Source organism: Cyrtonyx montezumae, unplaced genomic scaffold (assembly GCF_038088225.1).
Source record: "Cyrtonyx montezumae isolate F1298 unplaced genomic scaffold, pur_monq_1.0 scaffold_1, whole genome shotgun sequence".
Lineage (NCBI taxonomy): Eukaryota > Metazoa > Chordata > Aves > Galliformes > Odontophoridae > Cyrtonyx > Cyrtonyx montezumae.
Window position 1 is genome coordinate 20,836,841 of NW_027071825.1, and position 17,517 is coordinate 20,854,357.

The window sequence follows — 17,517 nt, forward strand, 5'->3', positions numbered from 1 at the left end:
CCTCCTATGTTTTTGCAGCATTTGATGCACTGAGACCTTCAGACCTCCCTGCTGTAGAGCTGTTTGTAGAGAATCAACAAGTGGTAAATGACATGCAGCAACCTGCTACAAGATGCAAGAACTGGGAAGGATGATGGCCCCTTCTCTTTCATTCTATAATATGTAAGAAGTATTTCTTAACTTTATTTTAAATAATAATTCTGTTTTTGTATTTTGGCATTCAGTAAAAAAAAAAAAAACAAAAAAAACCAAAAAAAACCCACCGCTGTATATTTCATGTCATGTCATCCCAGCAGGAGAATAGATAGTATATTCACAATGGGTACATGTGAAAATAGAACAGTGTGGCATATTTCTGTGTCAGTGTATTGTGGCTGATTTTTATACATGTATAAATAGGATATGTGTGTTTACGTGTGCTTGTATATAGAAAAATAGCATTCTATTTTGCCATATACAACATTGGCATTGAATCCAAAGAGCAGGCATGTAAAGGGAGGTGTACAACACTGATTAAGAAGTAAAGGCTTGTACTGGCATTAATGGAGCTCTACTGGACTGACCCTTGCTGAGTTAATTTGTAATTCTTGCCTGAGTAAGATTGCTGTACTTTCAGGCCCTGAAAAGCACTCAGGCAAATTCCTGCTACTCTTGAAAACCAGCTTTTTCTGTATTTCTGCAGGAGGGTAATTTCCCTATAGATGGCACACCCTAGACCCTTTTGGAATGACTTTTGAAAGAGCTGTTCCACACAACAAAGCATCTCACCGTTCTCCAGCAAATCCTGGCAGGCACACGCAGGCCAGCTTGCCTCCAAGATCCGTACAGTTGCCGTAATTGTAACAGGTGAGATTTCTGTCTTCATTCCCACAAACTGTATAGGGTAATCTTCGATATCTAGATAAACAGAAAGGTCATGACAGCTGTTATGTGCTCATCCTTGTTCACTTCTGGATATCTCGTGTGTTCTAACTTTTCCTTTGTGTGTAGTCCATTGTTTTAGTGGAAAATGTTTAGATCTACATTGCAAATCTGTCATTTGAATGCAGAATTTATCACTGCTAGTCTCTGAACAGTGAGAGCCACGCTCCTGTTGGCTGGTGTCTGGTCTGGGACTACACGGTGTGCTTGGGTCCACTTAGCTGCTTGAATTTGAGGTTGTTTTATCAAGGATGCACTAAGGTCTGCCACCAACCCCAGGATCACAACAGCTTGGATAATGTTGTAGCTTGTGGATGCAAAGAGTAGAAAGTGAAAAACTGACAATTTTTCTTGCAATTTAATCTTTAAAAAAAAAAATCCTTACATTCAGAACAATGTGACTGTATGGTGAAAATAATAATCTGCTGGTAGTGGATCAAATATCAAAATGTAAATTTTTTTAAGGACTTCTGTTTAAAAAATAAATTAGAGAAATTAGAGATTCTTGGCTGCAGTGAAGTTAGCTGTTTAGCATCTTTGCCCTCTCATAAGGGAGAAGCATATAGTATGCAGAGAAAGGCAAGTGAAAGAGTGAGCCTGCAGTGCTCACAGTGGAGTGGCTGGGAGGAACTGCGAGCAGTACAGTGGGATCAGCAGAGGTGATGGATGGAGTGGGCAGAGTGGTGCCATAGCCAGCAGAACTGCTGGGCCGAGGGAGAAGCCTAGAAGAAAGAGACCCATAGCATGTTTGCTTGTGTGGGGAGAAAAAGATTTTTAAAAACTCTTTTGTACTTGTTTCTCTTACCCACCCACTAAGACTTTCACTATATTGTTGGTATTCTAATAATACACAGTTTCAGAGATTCAGAACCTTTTCAAAATCCTTGCAGTTCATCTATCACAGCTGTCTAGCTGACTTGTAACGCTGCCTCTGAGGAGCTGAATGACCTGGGCTGGCAGTGGAGCTCTGCCTTGCTCCCCACCTCTCTGAATGCTCTCATCTGCCTCTATCTGAGCTACTGCCTCTCCACTCTCTTTATCCATATCTAATTGATCTCTACAGCTTTCTGTATTGCAGACTCCTTATGCATCAATTCTACAGCCACAGTTAATATACAAATAGATACATATCTTATAAAGCAGAGGTCTGTCATGAACAGTTTATTAGGTATGCATTTAAGTGGAAGCATCAGTGGTGTGATAACCTCTCAGATGAGACCAGAAAAAAAACCATATGGACCTACCTAGTCTGTATTACCTGCAAAGCTTTCCAGTAAAGTTACCAGCACACAGGCATGAATATCCATTAATCCCATCTATGCAGGTGGCCCCATTTGCACACTGGTGGCCACGACAGTAGTCTATGTCTTCTTCACAGTTTAACCCCGTGTATCCAGGTTCACAAACACACTCATAAGAAGTGATCCCATCTGTGCAGTTCCCATGAATGCAGGGGTTGGAGAAGCACTCGTCGATGTTCGTCTCGCAGTGGGTGCCTGCCCACCCCGGGGCACACGTGCAGTGATAGGAGGTGTATAAGTCTTTACACGTCCCCTTGTGCATACAGGGTTCTGAGCTGCAAGCATCCTCCTGCAAGCAGCCTGTAAGGGCAGGGTTTGCAGATATTTTCAGAAATTGTTCTCCTTGAGGTTTTTTAGTAAGGATGTCAGCATTTTCAAAGTAGGAGAGATAAATGCCGCTGATTTCTATGGTGCTCATGCATCCTCGCAGGCCATCCAAATTGTCAAAAGCCTTGTCAGCCACATGGATGTCTGTCTCTTTCCGTAGAAAGTTGAGGCTTCCTGTAGCAGTGGTACTAGTTGCAGTGTCCTTGTTATCGATATCCATGTGCCACCTCGAGAACTGAGACAGGGGCTCCACCATGGACACCATCACTTGGTGCCACTTGCCATCGCTCACGGGCAGTGAGCTAGTGAGGGTCAGCATGTAAAAGTTGTTGCCGCTTTGCAGTTGAAAGACCAGTTTGGAGTTGTGAATGCTGATGATAACAAACTCAGGCTCCTTCTCCGCATACAGCAGTATCACATTTGTGTCCCTAGTTCGAAAGCCAAATACGATATTGGTGAGGTCTCTGACGATTTTCCCATTGCTTCTGTAAAATATAGCGCTGCTTCGGCCACTAAACACTGCGTTAGCAAGACCTGTGCAAAGATAATAATTGAGAAACCAGGCCAGCTTTAAACTGGTCCACGTGGACAGTATCTATTCAGTGCCCCTTTTTCCCCATCATTTAAGGCCTTTCATTTCTGCTGAAAAGCAATCCAGTTCCATCAGTGTCCCAGTTATCCTTGCTTGCCTCTTATGGCTGCAAAGATTATAGGGCAGTGCTACCTGAAGCTAATCCTAAACCTTCCAGCTCATTTCCCTTTAACGTGGGAAGGGGGACAGTGACCCTGACCCAATGTCTCTGGCCTTATTTACTGCAAATTACAAGTAGGTCTACTAAAACCAGTGAGCTAATCTAAGTGTGTAAGTGTAGATAAGAGTTGAACCTTTCTACTTCCCATGAAGGTAGCCCAGAATAAGCAATTAGCAAAGAAATAATAAAGACCACAGTTACTGTAGCCAGTGGTGCTGCACTGGTTTGCCTGAGGGGGTTCTACTAAGGGGCGCAGTAGCTTTGTACAGTTTTACAGATGTAATCAAATTTGACTTACATAACTGTATGGATGGTATTTGGGAATTGGTTTTTACTGTCATTTATGCCACTGAGTAGAAGCTTTTGCTGTTATTTGATTCTTCCTGCATCAGCTTCCTGTATATGCTTTCTCTCTCTGTTTTTTCTTGTGCGATTTGTGTGTGTGTGTGTGTGGTTTTTATGATTAGGTTTTGGTTTGTTGCTTTGATTATTTTTTGGTATGGTTGAAGTTCATGTTTTCCTAAAATGCAAAAGTGAATTTTGAGAGAACATATTTGATGTTATCATTTAATATGTGTATTAGAGAAGGCAAAATTATTTTAATTTCAGCTATAAATATTTACAAGTGCTTCAGTGCTGATTCTAACTATCTCAATGTAAACAGCACCGTAGCACCATATTGATCTGCATGCAAATTGCCTATGATAGAAATCTTCTGTTGTTGAACCTTCACTTTCCGAAGAATCAACCATTCTAACAGACTTTGTGTATATTTATCTTCTTTCATAGCATCAATAGAAATTTTATTTGGTAGCAGAAAGACAAAATATTGCTTCAAAATCCTTACTTGCTTCTTATATTCTGCTCCACTTCAGGGTGGTAAGGAGAAAGAAAGAGAAGAAGTGCAGGTTCAGCCAGCTAATGGCTATCAATTTTCAAATGAATAGACCACTTAGCAAGCAAGATACTAGTTTAATAACTGCATGGCTGGTGTTAAGGTGCAGTTAAGTTATTTAACGTTAAAAAAAATCAAGTAATGCAATGTATGTAATGTAGCTTGTATCTTCAGGAGGATGATGATCATCCTGAGGTTGAGCCAACCCTGGATGTCTTCCTATCTCTTTGCAGTGGAGGGGCATGGGGTACACTTTCAGTCTGACAGTGTATCAATCTATTCTACAACTTTGATGTGCTCTCGTGCATAAGCCAAAAGCAAAGGTTATGTAAACATCAGTGCCTGCACTGTGGGGTCTAGTTGAAGATTTCTGAGGTCGATATGGCAGGATCTTATAGTTAATATTACTTGCAATTGATATTATTATTCTTATTTCTGTTATTAAATAAGGCTTCTCCAAAAGTAATGCCTCCTATTTTGTTACCCTGGCCAGTGATGTCAGAAACAGACGGTGGTATGACTGTAGAGGCTGAACCTTCCTGCCAATATCCTGTCACACTGTGTTGCTATGCAACAGACAGCAGCAAAGAGGCAGTCTGATAAAATAGTGTCTGATATGGAAGTGTGTGGGAAGCAAAGGTGTGTCTTTGAATTCCTCCATGCAGGGAAAAAATAGCAACCACTGACATTCACTGATGCTTGGTGAACATTTGTGAAGACCAAACAGTGGATGTGAGCACAGTGATGGGGTGGTGCATTTCAGCAGTGGTGACAGCAATAGTGGGTCACCTCCTCTGTTGGCAGACTTTTACAAGCACTGTATGCAGGCTCTTGTTCATCACTGGTGAAAATGCACAGCTATTGTGTTGAAGAATGGTGCATTGTAGGTGAGAATTTGCTCTCTCAAATAATGTTACTGTCCTATTCGTAGCTGTTGTCATTTCCATGAAAATAAAGTAGGAGGCATTACATTTGGAGCAGCCTACATAATACAGAAATAGCGTTGCATTTTTGAAGAAGTGAATATTCACTTTTAAGGAGATATTGCTGAAAATTGCAATTGTTTCTAATTTCCAAATATGACAGGAATAACTGAAATTTACCTACATTCAAATCCTTGGTGCACCAGCTTGCATTGTGCTTCATGAGGACAGGGCCCAAGCTCACACCACTTAACCTCCTCGCAAGCTTTCCCTGCTGTGTTAGGGGGGCATGTGCAAGTGAAGTCATCCCAGATTGAATAGCATACACCACCGTTGTGGCAAGGACTGGACTATGGGGAAAGAGAAGAGACAACCAAAGTGTGAATAAATCTTGGTGGACTCATAACTCTAAAAATGTAGGACTTGTCAAAAAAGAAAATTCTATTTATATCCGATGGAAAGCAGTAGAGATTAGTACTAAGACTAATTTAACATTTTAGTAATTTGTGAACATTTTAAAATATTCATGAATAGTATTGTAACCTTAAAATGTTTTCATTTTCTTCTACGCCAATACATTTGGCTGATGATATCTGTCATATTTATCATAACTTTGCTATATCAAAACACATCAAAATCTGCTCTTTCTAGCATTTTTACACATTTTGCTAAGATGTTATTATTATGATATAGTGTACAAAAAGGTTTTCTTTTTTTTTTTTTTAATTCCCCACAATGAACATATGAAAATGCTATGAAAATGTCATTCTTACCTTGCAGAGGTTGTCACCACTGCAGCCTTGGGTGATGTTGATCAGGGTTTGGTTGATAAAAGAATTCAGAGAATTGGTGATGGGGAAGAATTCCAGTGGCTGGTTATTCACTCTTATATCCTGGATGCAGCCTTTGAAATACCCACCGTTTCTTTCAGTTTCTCTGTTATCTGGTAGGCCACCAATGTAAAGAAAGTCCTTGCTTTGGCTAGTTAGTACTGGAGTAGAAATAAAGCCTAAGTATTGAGAGGATTGGAATAATTCCAACATATTTGGTTCTATTTTTAATGTTATTAAGTAGAAATTTCCATCATTTATAGAATGTTTCCCTAGTAATTTTCTGGAATTCGGAGCTAACATTGTGAGTTTTCCATCTTCCAAGTAGACTCTTACATAGAGACTGGTACTGTTTCTCAAAGCCAGTAACAAGCCAGAAGATTTGCGTGTTCGGACAAACATTGATATATTCAGGTTTTCATTCTCAGTAGCATCAACAGAAAAAGCAGCATAGCCTGAAGAGTCCTCAGATCCAAATCGGCCTGGAATATACTCTTGGGATTAGCAACAGGACAAAAGGTGAAAAAGGAAAGAAAGAGAAAAAACAAAATAGTTAGGGCTAAATGACAAGGGAACCAGAATAATGATCAAACAGCTACTTCTGATAATATACTTTACTTATGGTAGTAAGATGTGCTGGTATTTACAGATGAATAAAGATTTGATCTGGCCATAAATAGTTTCTATTCCAAAACTCCTGTCAGCTTCCATGGCTGAAACTTCAGGCCCCAGTACACAACCAGATGTTATAGTATTGTGCACAGTTTTCCCCTTTATCATGCTCTGTGCGATACTGTGTTTGCAAACGCTTAAAGAAGGACAAATTTCTACATTTTCCTGGATTGGTTGTCAGGTAGGTCATTTTGAGAAGAAGCTAGTTGCTTTGATCCTCTGATGACAAGGAAAGTTTATATAATTCTTGAACTTTGTTGATTTTTTATCTTGCATTGTCAGAAGCTGCTTAGCAAAACCCTCTTGTGTAAAACTAACATATAGCACACCTATTTTGTCTTGCACAGGTTTTTCAACAGACTCAATAAGTTATGAGTTCTGCTCATTCGTGAGTGCTTATAATGCTACTGTGTCATGGGGTAAAAATGAGCTAGGATTGAGTGAGCCTTTTTATTTTTTTGTGCTTATCAATTAAAATGATTAAACCAAAACCATGTGTCTCTCTTCCTTACTCTTTATTTTCGGTAATGATTTTCAGACTTGTAAGGATATAAAATTTGTAGTCCAAAGCGTATTTTATTCTGATGAATCATCTCGTTAAAGCACAACAAAGTGTTTCTATTTTTACACTTCACGTTTCATGATCTTGTCCTCAGTATTATAGACTTCCTGCCTAAACACTTTCAAGAGCTATTTTTTAATATATCAAATTCATAGAAAGAACAAACCAAGCATTTTTTTAAACGCTCACGTAGCTCAACAGTCAGTCCCCTTTTTCACAGTAAAACTCGTAGAGTGAGACCTCATAGGCCAAGTTCCTGCCTCCAGCACTGCTTTTTTTAATTGACTATGTTGAAAAAAGGAATGAAAATAGGGTGCTGACTGTGAAGACCCTAGAAGACCTTTAATGATCATACTGCACTACGTGGCACGGTGGTATTATTTAGCAACAGAAATAAATCTCTTCATTGTTATTAAATCGTTTCATAAATTAAATTTCCAAAATGTTAGTACTAAGAGTAAGATCACCTCTGTTTCTAAATCTGCTTGTTGAAGAGTCTGGTGTGTAGGGATAATTATTTGTTGAAACGGGTGCTCTGAGGCATGAAACCTCTTCAGATAGTGCCGTCTCCGTAAGGTACTACTACAGACTGAAGCATATTTTTATATGGGTAAAAATAAAATTTCTGCTGGAATTAGTTAGTATTAGTTCTCAAAAAAGTATTTCATGTTTACGATTATTTTGTTGTATTTCTATTTATAAATGTGTATGTATACACGTGATATATATATATATATATATATATATATATATATGATCAATCTGATCTTCTGCTTGATGAGATGGCTAGCATCACCTTGGTCAGTATTAACCTCTTGGGTTGCTACATCTGGATGTTGATCAAAATGAGTCAACATCTGTTTGTTATTTTGTGTATGTACAGAAAATATTGCTTCTTGTCAATTAAATACTTGGCAGCAAAAGACACTAGCATTTCTTATGTTATCCTTTGCCACAAGTCTCCCCGACTGTGCCTTTTAAGCAACCTGCCACAATCTTTTAAATGTGCCATACATCTAGAACCTATGTATCAATATGGCATGGTGCCATGCATTGCGAGGAATATTGTGGTCAGCAGAGAGAAAAAAAAGACAAAAAAAAAGCTTGCTTTCTAATCATTCTCAACAGTTGTAATGCCAGTATAAGCCTCTCCTGGCCCTGACTGGTTTTAATTTCACTTCATATAAGGGAGGCCAACATATTTACCAGATGTTGTCCTATACTCCAAAGTTGCTTTCCAAACCTTTGGATAAATTACAGCTGGACTTCAAAGAAGTCTGTTACAATTACCTCTCAGACTTTGTCATTTTGCAATAAGGAAAAAAAAAACACTACTGAAAAGTATTGATACCTATCAAGTATAGCATACAAAATGAAACTGTCTTTAAACATTTTGAAGTGCATTTCAAGTCACAGCTTTCTGCAGCAGTGCCTCTGGCAAGCCCCTGGGCCCAGCCATTCAGCTGCAGTAAGGCAGTGGATTGTCCTGGCTGCTGTGCGGCCGTGCCCACCCACACCAGTACAGCCTGTCTGTTCTCATCTGACCACAGTGCTGTTGGTGCTCCTGAGATATGCTTTATTTAGCTCCAGGGGGTTACTCACTGCTGCTCCAGCAGGGATGTGGGACATCAGGGCACCTCCTGGTGTCCTCCCACTTTGTCTCAGCCCGCACTTAGAACGATCACTTGTAGCAGGGAATGCGCTACAGGCACTGCCAGCTATTGAATCCCTTCTTTGCTGCCAAAGAGCCTGTGTTCTGACATGTGCTCTTCTGCTCACTAAGACATAGGCATGTCTCCCTCTGGCCCTCAGCAGCTATCTGGTAGCACAGCCTTCGTTAGCTGCTGCCCGGAGCTGTGCAGGACCCAGCTGAGAGGAATGGCCTCTGAGGATCTGGCTTCTCCTCGGGCTAATCAGATTAAGTTAATAGGATAATCTCGTTCATTTTGTAAAATTGGAATCTGTATATATGTATTTTTTAACTTGCAGTGCTTTGCTGGCCTTTCATGGCCTTAAATGAGTTTCTTTATATCAACCTAGAGAGGATAAAATTCTGAAAGAATGCTTTGAAAATAAGACTTTGACTCCAAGTGAGTTGCTTTCTGAATTTTACTCAGGAGTGCATAACCTCCTGTGAAGTGCAGTTTTCCAGAGTTTATGGAGTGCTAAGTGTGCTAAGAAGATTTAAAAACTGGATGAGTAGAATCTCCCAAATCGGCCTGACTTTTTGTCAGGCTGAAAAGCAGCCTTCCTGGAAAATAACTAGAAAATAATGAGCATGTGCTAGTACTAACCTCTCATGCCTTCTTACCCATGGGCGGTAAGTTCCAGAGACCCCTTGGGTCACACTGGTTCATCACCAAGGCCAGGTTATGTTTTCAGCACCCCCTGACAGCGCTGGCAGTGTTGCATGCCCTTACCTGCTGCGCAGCTCGGCCCCACGTACGGCCGGTAGCAGTCACAGTGGTAACTCAGCCACAGGTTAGAACAGCGGCCCCTGTTCTGGCAGGGGTTGTTTTCACACCAGTCCTTCTTCCTGCATCCTGTCTTGACATTTAAAGAGGATTCAGGTGATGCATTCTCTGGAGTAATAACATTCAAGTCTATTTCAATATCCTGAAGACAGCCTACAAATGAAGGTGTAGAATGTATATTATTGATGTTAAGCTGAGAGCTGCTGCTAATGTTCCCCACTGGTAAGCTGCCCAAAAATGTGCTCTGAAATGCAAGCCTCACGTGATCATTATCTATCATAGCAGAAGTTTTATTGACACATGATTCTGCACAAGAGCTGTCAAGTAAATTAAGAGTAACAGCTCTTGCCAAGGTTACCTCCACTGAATGCCATTCTCCATCACTGACATTATGTGAAATATGCAAAAGAGCCCGTGGCTGGTTTTTGACTTGCACGGACAAGTGTAAGTAGCTGTTCAGTAACTCCAGCTTCACAAACGTGTCTTTCTCCCCTCGGTAAAACAGAAAGGCTGTTGGTTGCACAGTCTGAAACCTCAGGTTTATATTATAGGAAGATTCCTCTTTAGCGGTTGTGGGATTCTTCAACCAAAGGAAACCATTTCCTTGAAAAGAAAATGTAGTTACAGTTTCACAGTATATTCCAGTATATCCAGGTGAGCATATGCAGCTGAATCCATGATGGCCATTTTTTAAATGTGGGATACATATTCCATTATTTTGGCATTGTTGATCAGTACAGCCATGGAGGATTTCTGTGCAGTTCCAACCGCCGTAAAAAATCCCTTCTTTGTCTGCAGATGGGCAATGGCAAGTGTAATTCCCAGGAAAATTCTCACAGATGCCACCATTTTGGCAAGGGTTCGTGTAACATTCATTGATGTCTTCATCACAGTGAATACCTGAAGAACAAAGAATTAGATATTCTCGACTGAACAACTAGAGCCCAGAATGGTGTTTTTAAGAACACTGTTAAATTCTCTTTAACTTGAAAATGAAATTCACAGATTGAGCAGGGAGCTGCTGGAGCTTGACCCTGCATCCTATCAGAGATCTGGCTGAGATGCAGTGACATGCACCATATCCACAATGAATGTGCAGTTGTCAAATTTCAGGAGTAGCTGCATACTGTAGTTCTTCAAAAATGAACAACAGCTCTCACATCTCCTAAAAAATATGAGAGAAGCAGTTGGAGGGATGTGAACCCATGTGGTCCCCAAAATATTCCTGGTACCGTGTGTACGGTGGAATGTTCTTTACCTGTACTATTTTCAAACTGTACAGTAAGAAAAGAGGAACAGAGCATCTTCCCAAATACCCCTGCATTGGTAATTAAAGCATGCATGTCACAGCCTCCTTTTTCCTTTTTTCCTTTTTTTTTAATGCAAAGTATGACCCTTAATCTTTGCACTGCTCTAGAGAAGAATATGAATTTGCAGTTTGAAAGATAACTGCAAATTATCATTAGCACAAAGTAATTTATAGCCATAATGATGCCTGCTCCTGCAGCAAAATTGCCTCCAGCAGCTCATTGCTGGCTTACCAAGTGAGGTGCCTGCAAGTTAGATCAGTGGGTAAGACAAGATTCACAGAGCCACAGCCAGGTACTGGGCACTATGCCTAGTTTTGCATACAAATTCACATAGAGCTTTGTTTTTATAGCAAAATACAGTCATTTTTTCATGGAAAATTACAGAGCAGCATTCAGCCACAATGAATAGCTTCAGATAGCAGCAGATAAATGTATCTACTCAGGGTAATTCCCTGCCTGTCCGCTTTATTCAATCACAGCTGTAACTAGACCCATCTCAGAGAGAGGTAAGTTATGAGAGAGCCAGAAGGGAACTCAGAGTTGGCTGAGATTGTTTTAAAGATTAGGCAAAGTGAAATGGTCATAGCACATATGTAAAAGGCTCTCATAGCAGTGATCTTCCTCATTACAGTGTCCTCCTTTATTATAGCACACAGTTTCCGCTTGAAGCCTCAGCATATCAAACACCGCTGTGCTCTCCCTGGTCTGACAGCAGGGTTGTACCACAGCAGTCTCTCTGCTTTCCAGCCAGGCTTATATTTATTCCAACATGAGATATCTGTATACCTTAATGTGTAGTGGCATCTGGCAGAAATATGAATCATCAGGACTGACTTTCCCAAAGTGATGTGCGCTTCCCAAACCTGTACTGACTGGGAGCCAGAACAGCGGCTGCTCTGCCCAGTTAGTGGCAGTTTCTGTGTTAGCGACTTGTCCTGCTTTTACTGCTCTGGTATATGAAAAGTGAAGTCACCGTGAGCTGTTTCCTGTTTCAGTCAGTGTTTCAGTCACATCTCCTGCTTTGACATCCAGAGCGATGTGTCCACAGGTCTCGTGGACAGCTCGGTCTCACTGTGGCAGCTGTAGGAATATGGGTCTTATTGGGTTTTTGTGTCAGAGAGAAAAGTTAATTCAGCCTAAAAGCATTAGGATCAGGTTTGTACTTAGCTGTGCTATTGAGCCTCAGAGTGATCAGGGCAAACGTAAGGGTCTAAAAACTGGGGGCTCCTATTAAAGCTTTCATAGAAAAAAACTAGAAACCCACCATTTAAAAAGATCAACCAAGCGAATGGCATGCAATGGAGTCTGCCCAGCTACTCTGCTGCTGTGCACATTTGTTTAGCACCTCAAGCCCCTGCCAGGGCAGTGCCTCTGCCTGGCAGCCCGTGCTCTGAGCCACACATTGCAGGAGGGACTTGTCCACAGACTACTGAAACATGCATGGACTGAGCTCGACTTCACAACACAGTGTTCAGTGTCTGTGTTGTTCTCTATCTCACCTCTGTGTTCAAATTAGAAGTAAAACTAATGAAAAGTGTTCACGAATGTGATAAATTTGTTTGGAAATTGTATACATTTCTGCCTTTAAATTTAGATAATGCTTTTAAAACACAAGTATCGGTGTCTAACAGAGACACAGCAGCTGTTTTCAAAACAGAGGCATACTATTTTTGGTGTATTCTTTTCCCATAGAATGTGATTAACATCAGTTTCTAACTGCAAAGCAGCCATCACAGCACAACTTCAGTATGTATAATTTCATAAGTGTTTCAGTGTCAGAACACAAATGCTTATTTTTTAAGTACTTAAATTAATAATATTTTGTGAAATAATTATTTTGGAGGTACCTATGTATGTACTTGTTTGTATACACATATAAACACGGATTCAAATGGCTGATATTTCATAATACGATTATCAGAAACATAAATATATGTCGCAGCAAAAGACAAGCAATAAACCATTTTTTCATATGAGGAATAAATAAATCAGCTGTTCGTACAAGTGGGTGGTTGATACTGCTTGTTATCAGCCAACTGCTATGCAAGCAAAGACCACTGTCACTCAAGATAAAAGCACTCTAGATAAAAGGATTAGCCAATATTTATAGAACTGTGCAAGCAGTTCAGATAGCTCAGGTTGGACGAGAAGCTAGCATGTTAAAAAAGGAATTCTAAAAAGCATCTGCGAAGAACAGGTTTTTTTCAGGGTTGCGTACATTTACTCAGCTAAACATATTTGGATTTTAAAAGTGAAATCATTCAGCACTTGCTCTTCTAAATATATTACATGCCTACATAAAATTTCAGGAAAATATATTATGAATATTTTGTATCCTATTTCTATAGGTAATTAGTATTTTCTCGTCCTGCAAAGTTTCATTCCAAGCAGAGATGAAGCAGCCCCTTTGACTCTGTTTTTAAACACCACTCATAGCTTTGTCGTTTTTTTTTTCACCTACTACTACTAGAGGGTAGCTTTTCTCGACCCATAAATCTCTTAAACTATCTGTTTCAAATTTAGCAGAAAAGCTTTTCTTACAGAAGCAGAATGACAAAAGCAATTTTTCAAGCATACTTCTGCTAAACGCCTCTAATTTTCATTTCTACTAAACCAATATAGAAGTGTTACCCAAATTACACTTTTCATACACACCTTTAGTTAGAAATCTCTTTCACGTTCCTTGACACTTAATAAATACAATGCAAGTTCAAGCAAGCAGTCTGGACAGACAGATGTGACGTGTTCAATACAGCCTAAGTAAGTGCACATATAAGTACACAAAAAGAAAATATTTACCTGTACACACTGTCATTAAAGTGATGTAAACCTGCATCCTAGTTGCAACCATCTTTTTCTGAAGTAAAAAGATTTTGTTTAGCATTTGGGCGGTCCACAAAGTGAGTTTCTGCAAAATTCAAAGCAGTTCTTGGTATAGAGGAGTCTGTTCCAGGATTAGCTTGCTCCACTTCTGTACCTGCTGATGTAGTCTGATGGTGTATTTTGCCCAAGCCAGATCAAGAAGGCTTAAAGTAAGACTCATTAAAGTGCTTACGCAATAGATATGCGTTGTACTTACATTCTTTTTCAGAATGTTCAGTCCAAGTGTGCTCACACCGCTTCGGTGCTGTTTCACTGAGAATCTTATTTCTTGGTTCTATTCAAAACTGATTTGTCACTTTGTATTAGCTGATAAGATTCTTTTCTTTTCGAGATGATATTTTCTTTGGTTTTCAGGTGGGTTATAAAACCAGACTAATCTTTTTGCAGTCACTGTCATTTAGAAATCTGCACGTGTAATATGGAAACAGAAAAGAGCTACGGTTGTGTCTAGTTTCTTTGTGTTATAAACTGTTTTTGTTCCACTGCCTTTCATTGTACCACTTAGTAGAAATTAATATCTACAGATTTTGAATGTGCTGAAGACAGAAAAAAAACCAACAATTGAAGCATTTCTTCAGCTCTTTTTTTTTTTGTGTGTGTGGTTTTTTTGGGTTTTTTTTGTTTGTTTGTTTGTTTTTGGTAGTTTACCATTTTAAAATTTAACAGTGGATTCTGAAGTCTCTTTCAGACTGTCTTGTTGTTGTTTTGTTTTTTTTTATACTCCACAATATAAAAATAATTTTATTACTGAGTGAGAAGTTCTCTCTGTGGTCCAGATCTTTGTTTGCAAAGGTTTGATCAATTTGTGAAAGTTCCTGGGAAAATGTTGATTTTTTTCAAACATATTTTTCAACTCCTCCCCCTCCCTCAACTAATTTTATCATTAATTAGGAGATTCCTGACTGTGTTAAATGTGGTTTTAGGTTCACCAGAAGACCTGCACACAAGATACAATTTTGGATTCATCTACAGCGCACAGTTGTTTCTACTGTGGTGCCCAGAAAACTGCTTTTCCATCCAGCCTATGACAGAGAGTGATTATTTCTATTAGGAGCTCAAATATCATGGAGTAGGAATGCCATCCAGACTCTTTGAAAGGTAAGTAACTAAATTTTAATCAAAAGGAAGTAAATGTTGAAGAGTTATTATGCAGGTACTTGTCAGATGCCTTGTGCAGCAGCTCTAGGTATAGTACTAATAATGCTTTTTTTATTTTGGAAATAACAAGAAAAATTTGGAGGTTATCAGCCTCCTATTACAACATGACACTGACAAATGTTCTGAGTTAAGATTATGAACATACGCTTTGTCACCAGGTTGGGGTAGACATACATTACTACAGCTCAGTGACAACACTGAGTTGCTGACACTCCAAGAATGAAAACCCTCATACCAGGGTATTTAACAAACTGCCTGAAGCCATGTCAGAACCATTAGCAGGCTATTTTGAACACGTGTCATGAAAAAGTGAGTTACAGAAGATGGTAGAGTAACCTACTCTAATTACTGCAAGGTCTTTAATAACAGTAATAAATACAGTATTTTCTTTGATAGCATTTTCATATACTAAACAAGGAAACTGATCTATATAAAGCCACTATAAATTGAGCATAAAAATTGTGTAACCCTGACCAGAAATTAATTGTTACGACTTCACTGTTGTTCTGCTGAGTGTGGTTTGAGATTGTCCTGTGTTTGCTCTAGTTATTTTCGTAAGATATGGGGATAATGGAAGAGAAAGTTTGGTTATTAAGTTGTTTCTTAATGTATTAGACTGTGGAAGAACTAACTCAGTTTGTATAGTTTTGGGCTAGTAAGATTATTCCACTGGTGGAATAATCACACTCATTTACAAAGTCTTGGTCATAGCTTAGCAGGAACATCAAGTTCACTTGTAGTTCTACACTGCAAGGAAGGTTTGGTTCATTTGGGAAGAGTCACAGAAGAGCATTGGGAATAATCACAGGTTTAGAAAACATGACTTGTGAGACTGAAAAAGACATGCTATTTGAGACAAGAGGAGGAAAGGGGGACCCGGTTACAGTCTTTCAGCAGAAAAAAAAAGAGAGAGCAAGTTGTCTGTGATGGTAATAAACACGTGGGAAGTCACACTGCATCAAGGAGATTCAAGTCAGACTTAAAGAAATTCTTTCTAATGGTAGTAAGGTAACAAAACCCTGGCAAAAGATCTTCTGTCATGGTCATAGCATCTAGTTTGGAGCCTTAAAACTGGGTTAGTTGACAGAAGCACACAGTGTGACACAGGTCTGTTTGTCTTATTCTCAACACAGGCTGAATAATGTCTGCACATCTGCTCCTTCCCAATCTTTGTTTTCCTTAACTCTGTGATCTTCTTAAATAAAATAAATCCCAGCAACTGAGCCATAGGTGTGTCAAACTATATATAAATGCAGATGTATATATGCACATCTAGATGTAAGATACAAGCAGGAGCAAATGTTTGAGAAACTTAAATTGTAGCATGCCCTTTAGAATATGCTTTATGGATAATGAAGACAAAGAATCTGCAATAACACTTCCTTTACCAACAGTTTACAGTTTTGGAAGTACTTGCTACAAAATCCCACTTTAGGCAGAAACAACTATTTTACAGGGGGCTCATTAACGCTGAACCACCAGCAGAAAGATCTAGCAGTGTATATATTCTTCAGGCATTCAGGTCTTAGCAGACAATCATGGAAATTCTAACTTTGCCACATCTATGCTGATAATTGTGAAGAGATAATTACTCTTTGCTGGAAGGAGGAAATGCACATTCATCAGTGAGTAAGCGCAAGGAAATAAATTGACCATCTCTATGTCCTGATAATTGAAATTCATGCTTCTGGGCATAAATCAGTTATCATGGAGGTCAGGAAGGAGGTTTTTCTCTTGTGTACATCACATTAGAGAAAGTGAGGGATATTTAAATGGATTGTATTCTATTTTCCTTCAGTAAAGACTGGCTTATGTTGGATACTGAACTTAGTGTGACCAGTAATTTGTCCTAGTATGGCAATTTCTGTTACTGTCTTAGCAGGAAAAGCTCATTTTAAATGAAGGGCACAATACAGGGCAGAGTTGGAGCATATGGAAAACTGGAAACTTTTAAAACAGGATCTTAACATTGGGATAATTTACACATGATAAGTTTCACACAGACCTCTAGTTTTGTAAAGCTGTAAGACCTTCCTAGTTATTCCTTTATTGCAGACAAATTCACTATTCTGCTATTTTTCCTCTTGCCATTTGAAATGTACATCTGAAGTTAATACTGGTTAGGAAAAAAATATTAAAATAGAAATAGACCGCGGTGACTTGGCTTAATCATTAAATATGTCACTCCAGCTGAGGAATATGGAATTCATAATGTGCCACGTTCAGTATGGCATGCTGTAACTTAATCCTTTCAAATTTTGCTGGCCTGAACCTTCATGGACAAGTTTGAATTTTCAGTAAAAATGCCTTGCTTTTTAAAGCAGTTAAAAAAGCCCAATCCCTTAATCTCTACAATCATTAAAGTTTTTTGGAGAGCAAAAGCACTTGGAAATGTTTTTCCACTTGTTTCACGTGTTTTGTCACACCTAAAACAGTTTTCATTCAAAAAAAAAAAAGAAAACCAAAACAAAAAAACAACAGAAAAGGTCATGTAGGTGATTAGTTGTTT

At 39.2% G+C, this 17,517-nt stretch overlaps 1 protein-coding gene across 1 annotated transcript in view; it reads right to left on the reverse strand.

Moving 5' to 3' along the window:
• CRB1 (crumbs cell polarity complex component 1) overlaps nt 1-17,517 on the reverse strand; it is an 81,479-nt gene that overhangs the window by 18,498 nt on the left and 45,464 nt on the right. The window contains exons 6-10 of the mRNA XM_065743068.1: nt 9,604-10,557; nt 5,893-6,443; nt 5,304-5,469; nt 2,180-3,083; nt 769-897 (exon numbers count right to left, since the gene is read on the reverse strand). Of these exons, the coding sequence (XP_065599140.1) occupies nt 769-897; nt 2,180-3,083; nt 5,304-5,469; nt 5,893-6,443; nt 9,604-10,557 (2,704 nt within the window). The remainder of the gene's footprint in view (nt 1-768; nt 898-2,179; nt 3,084-5,303; nt 5,470-5,892; nt 6,444-9,603; nt 10,558-17,517) is intronic.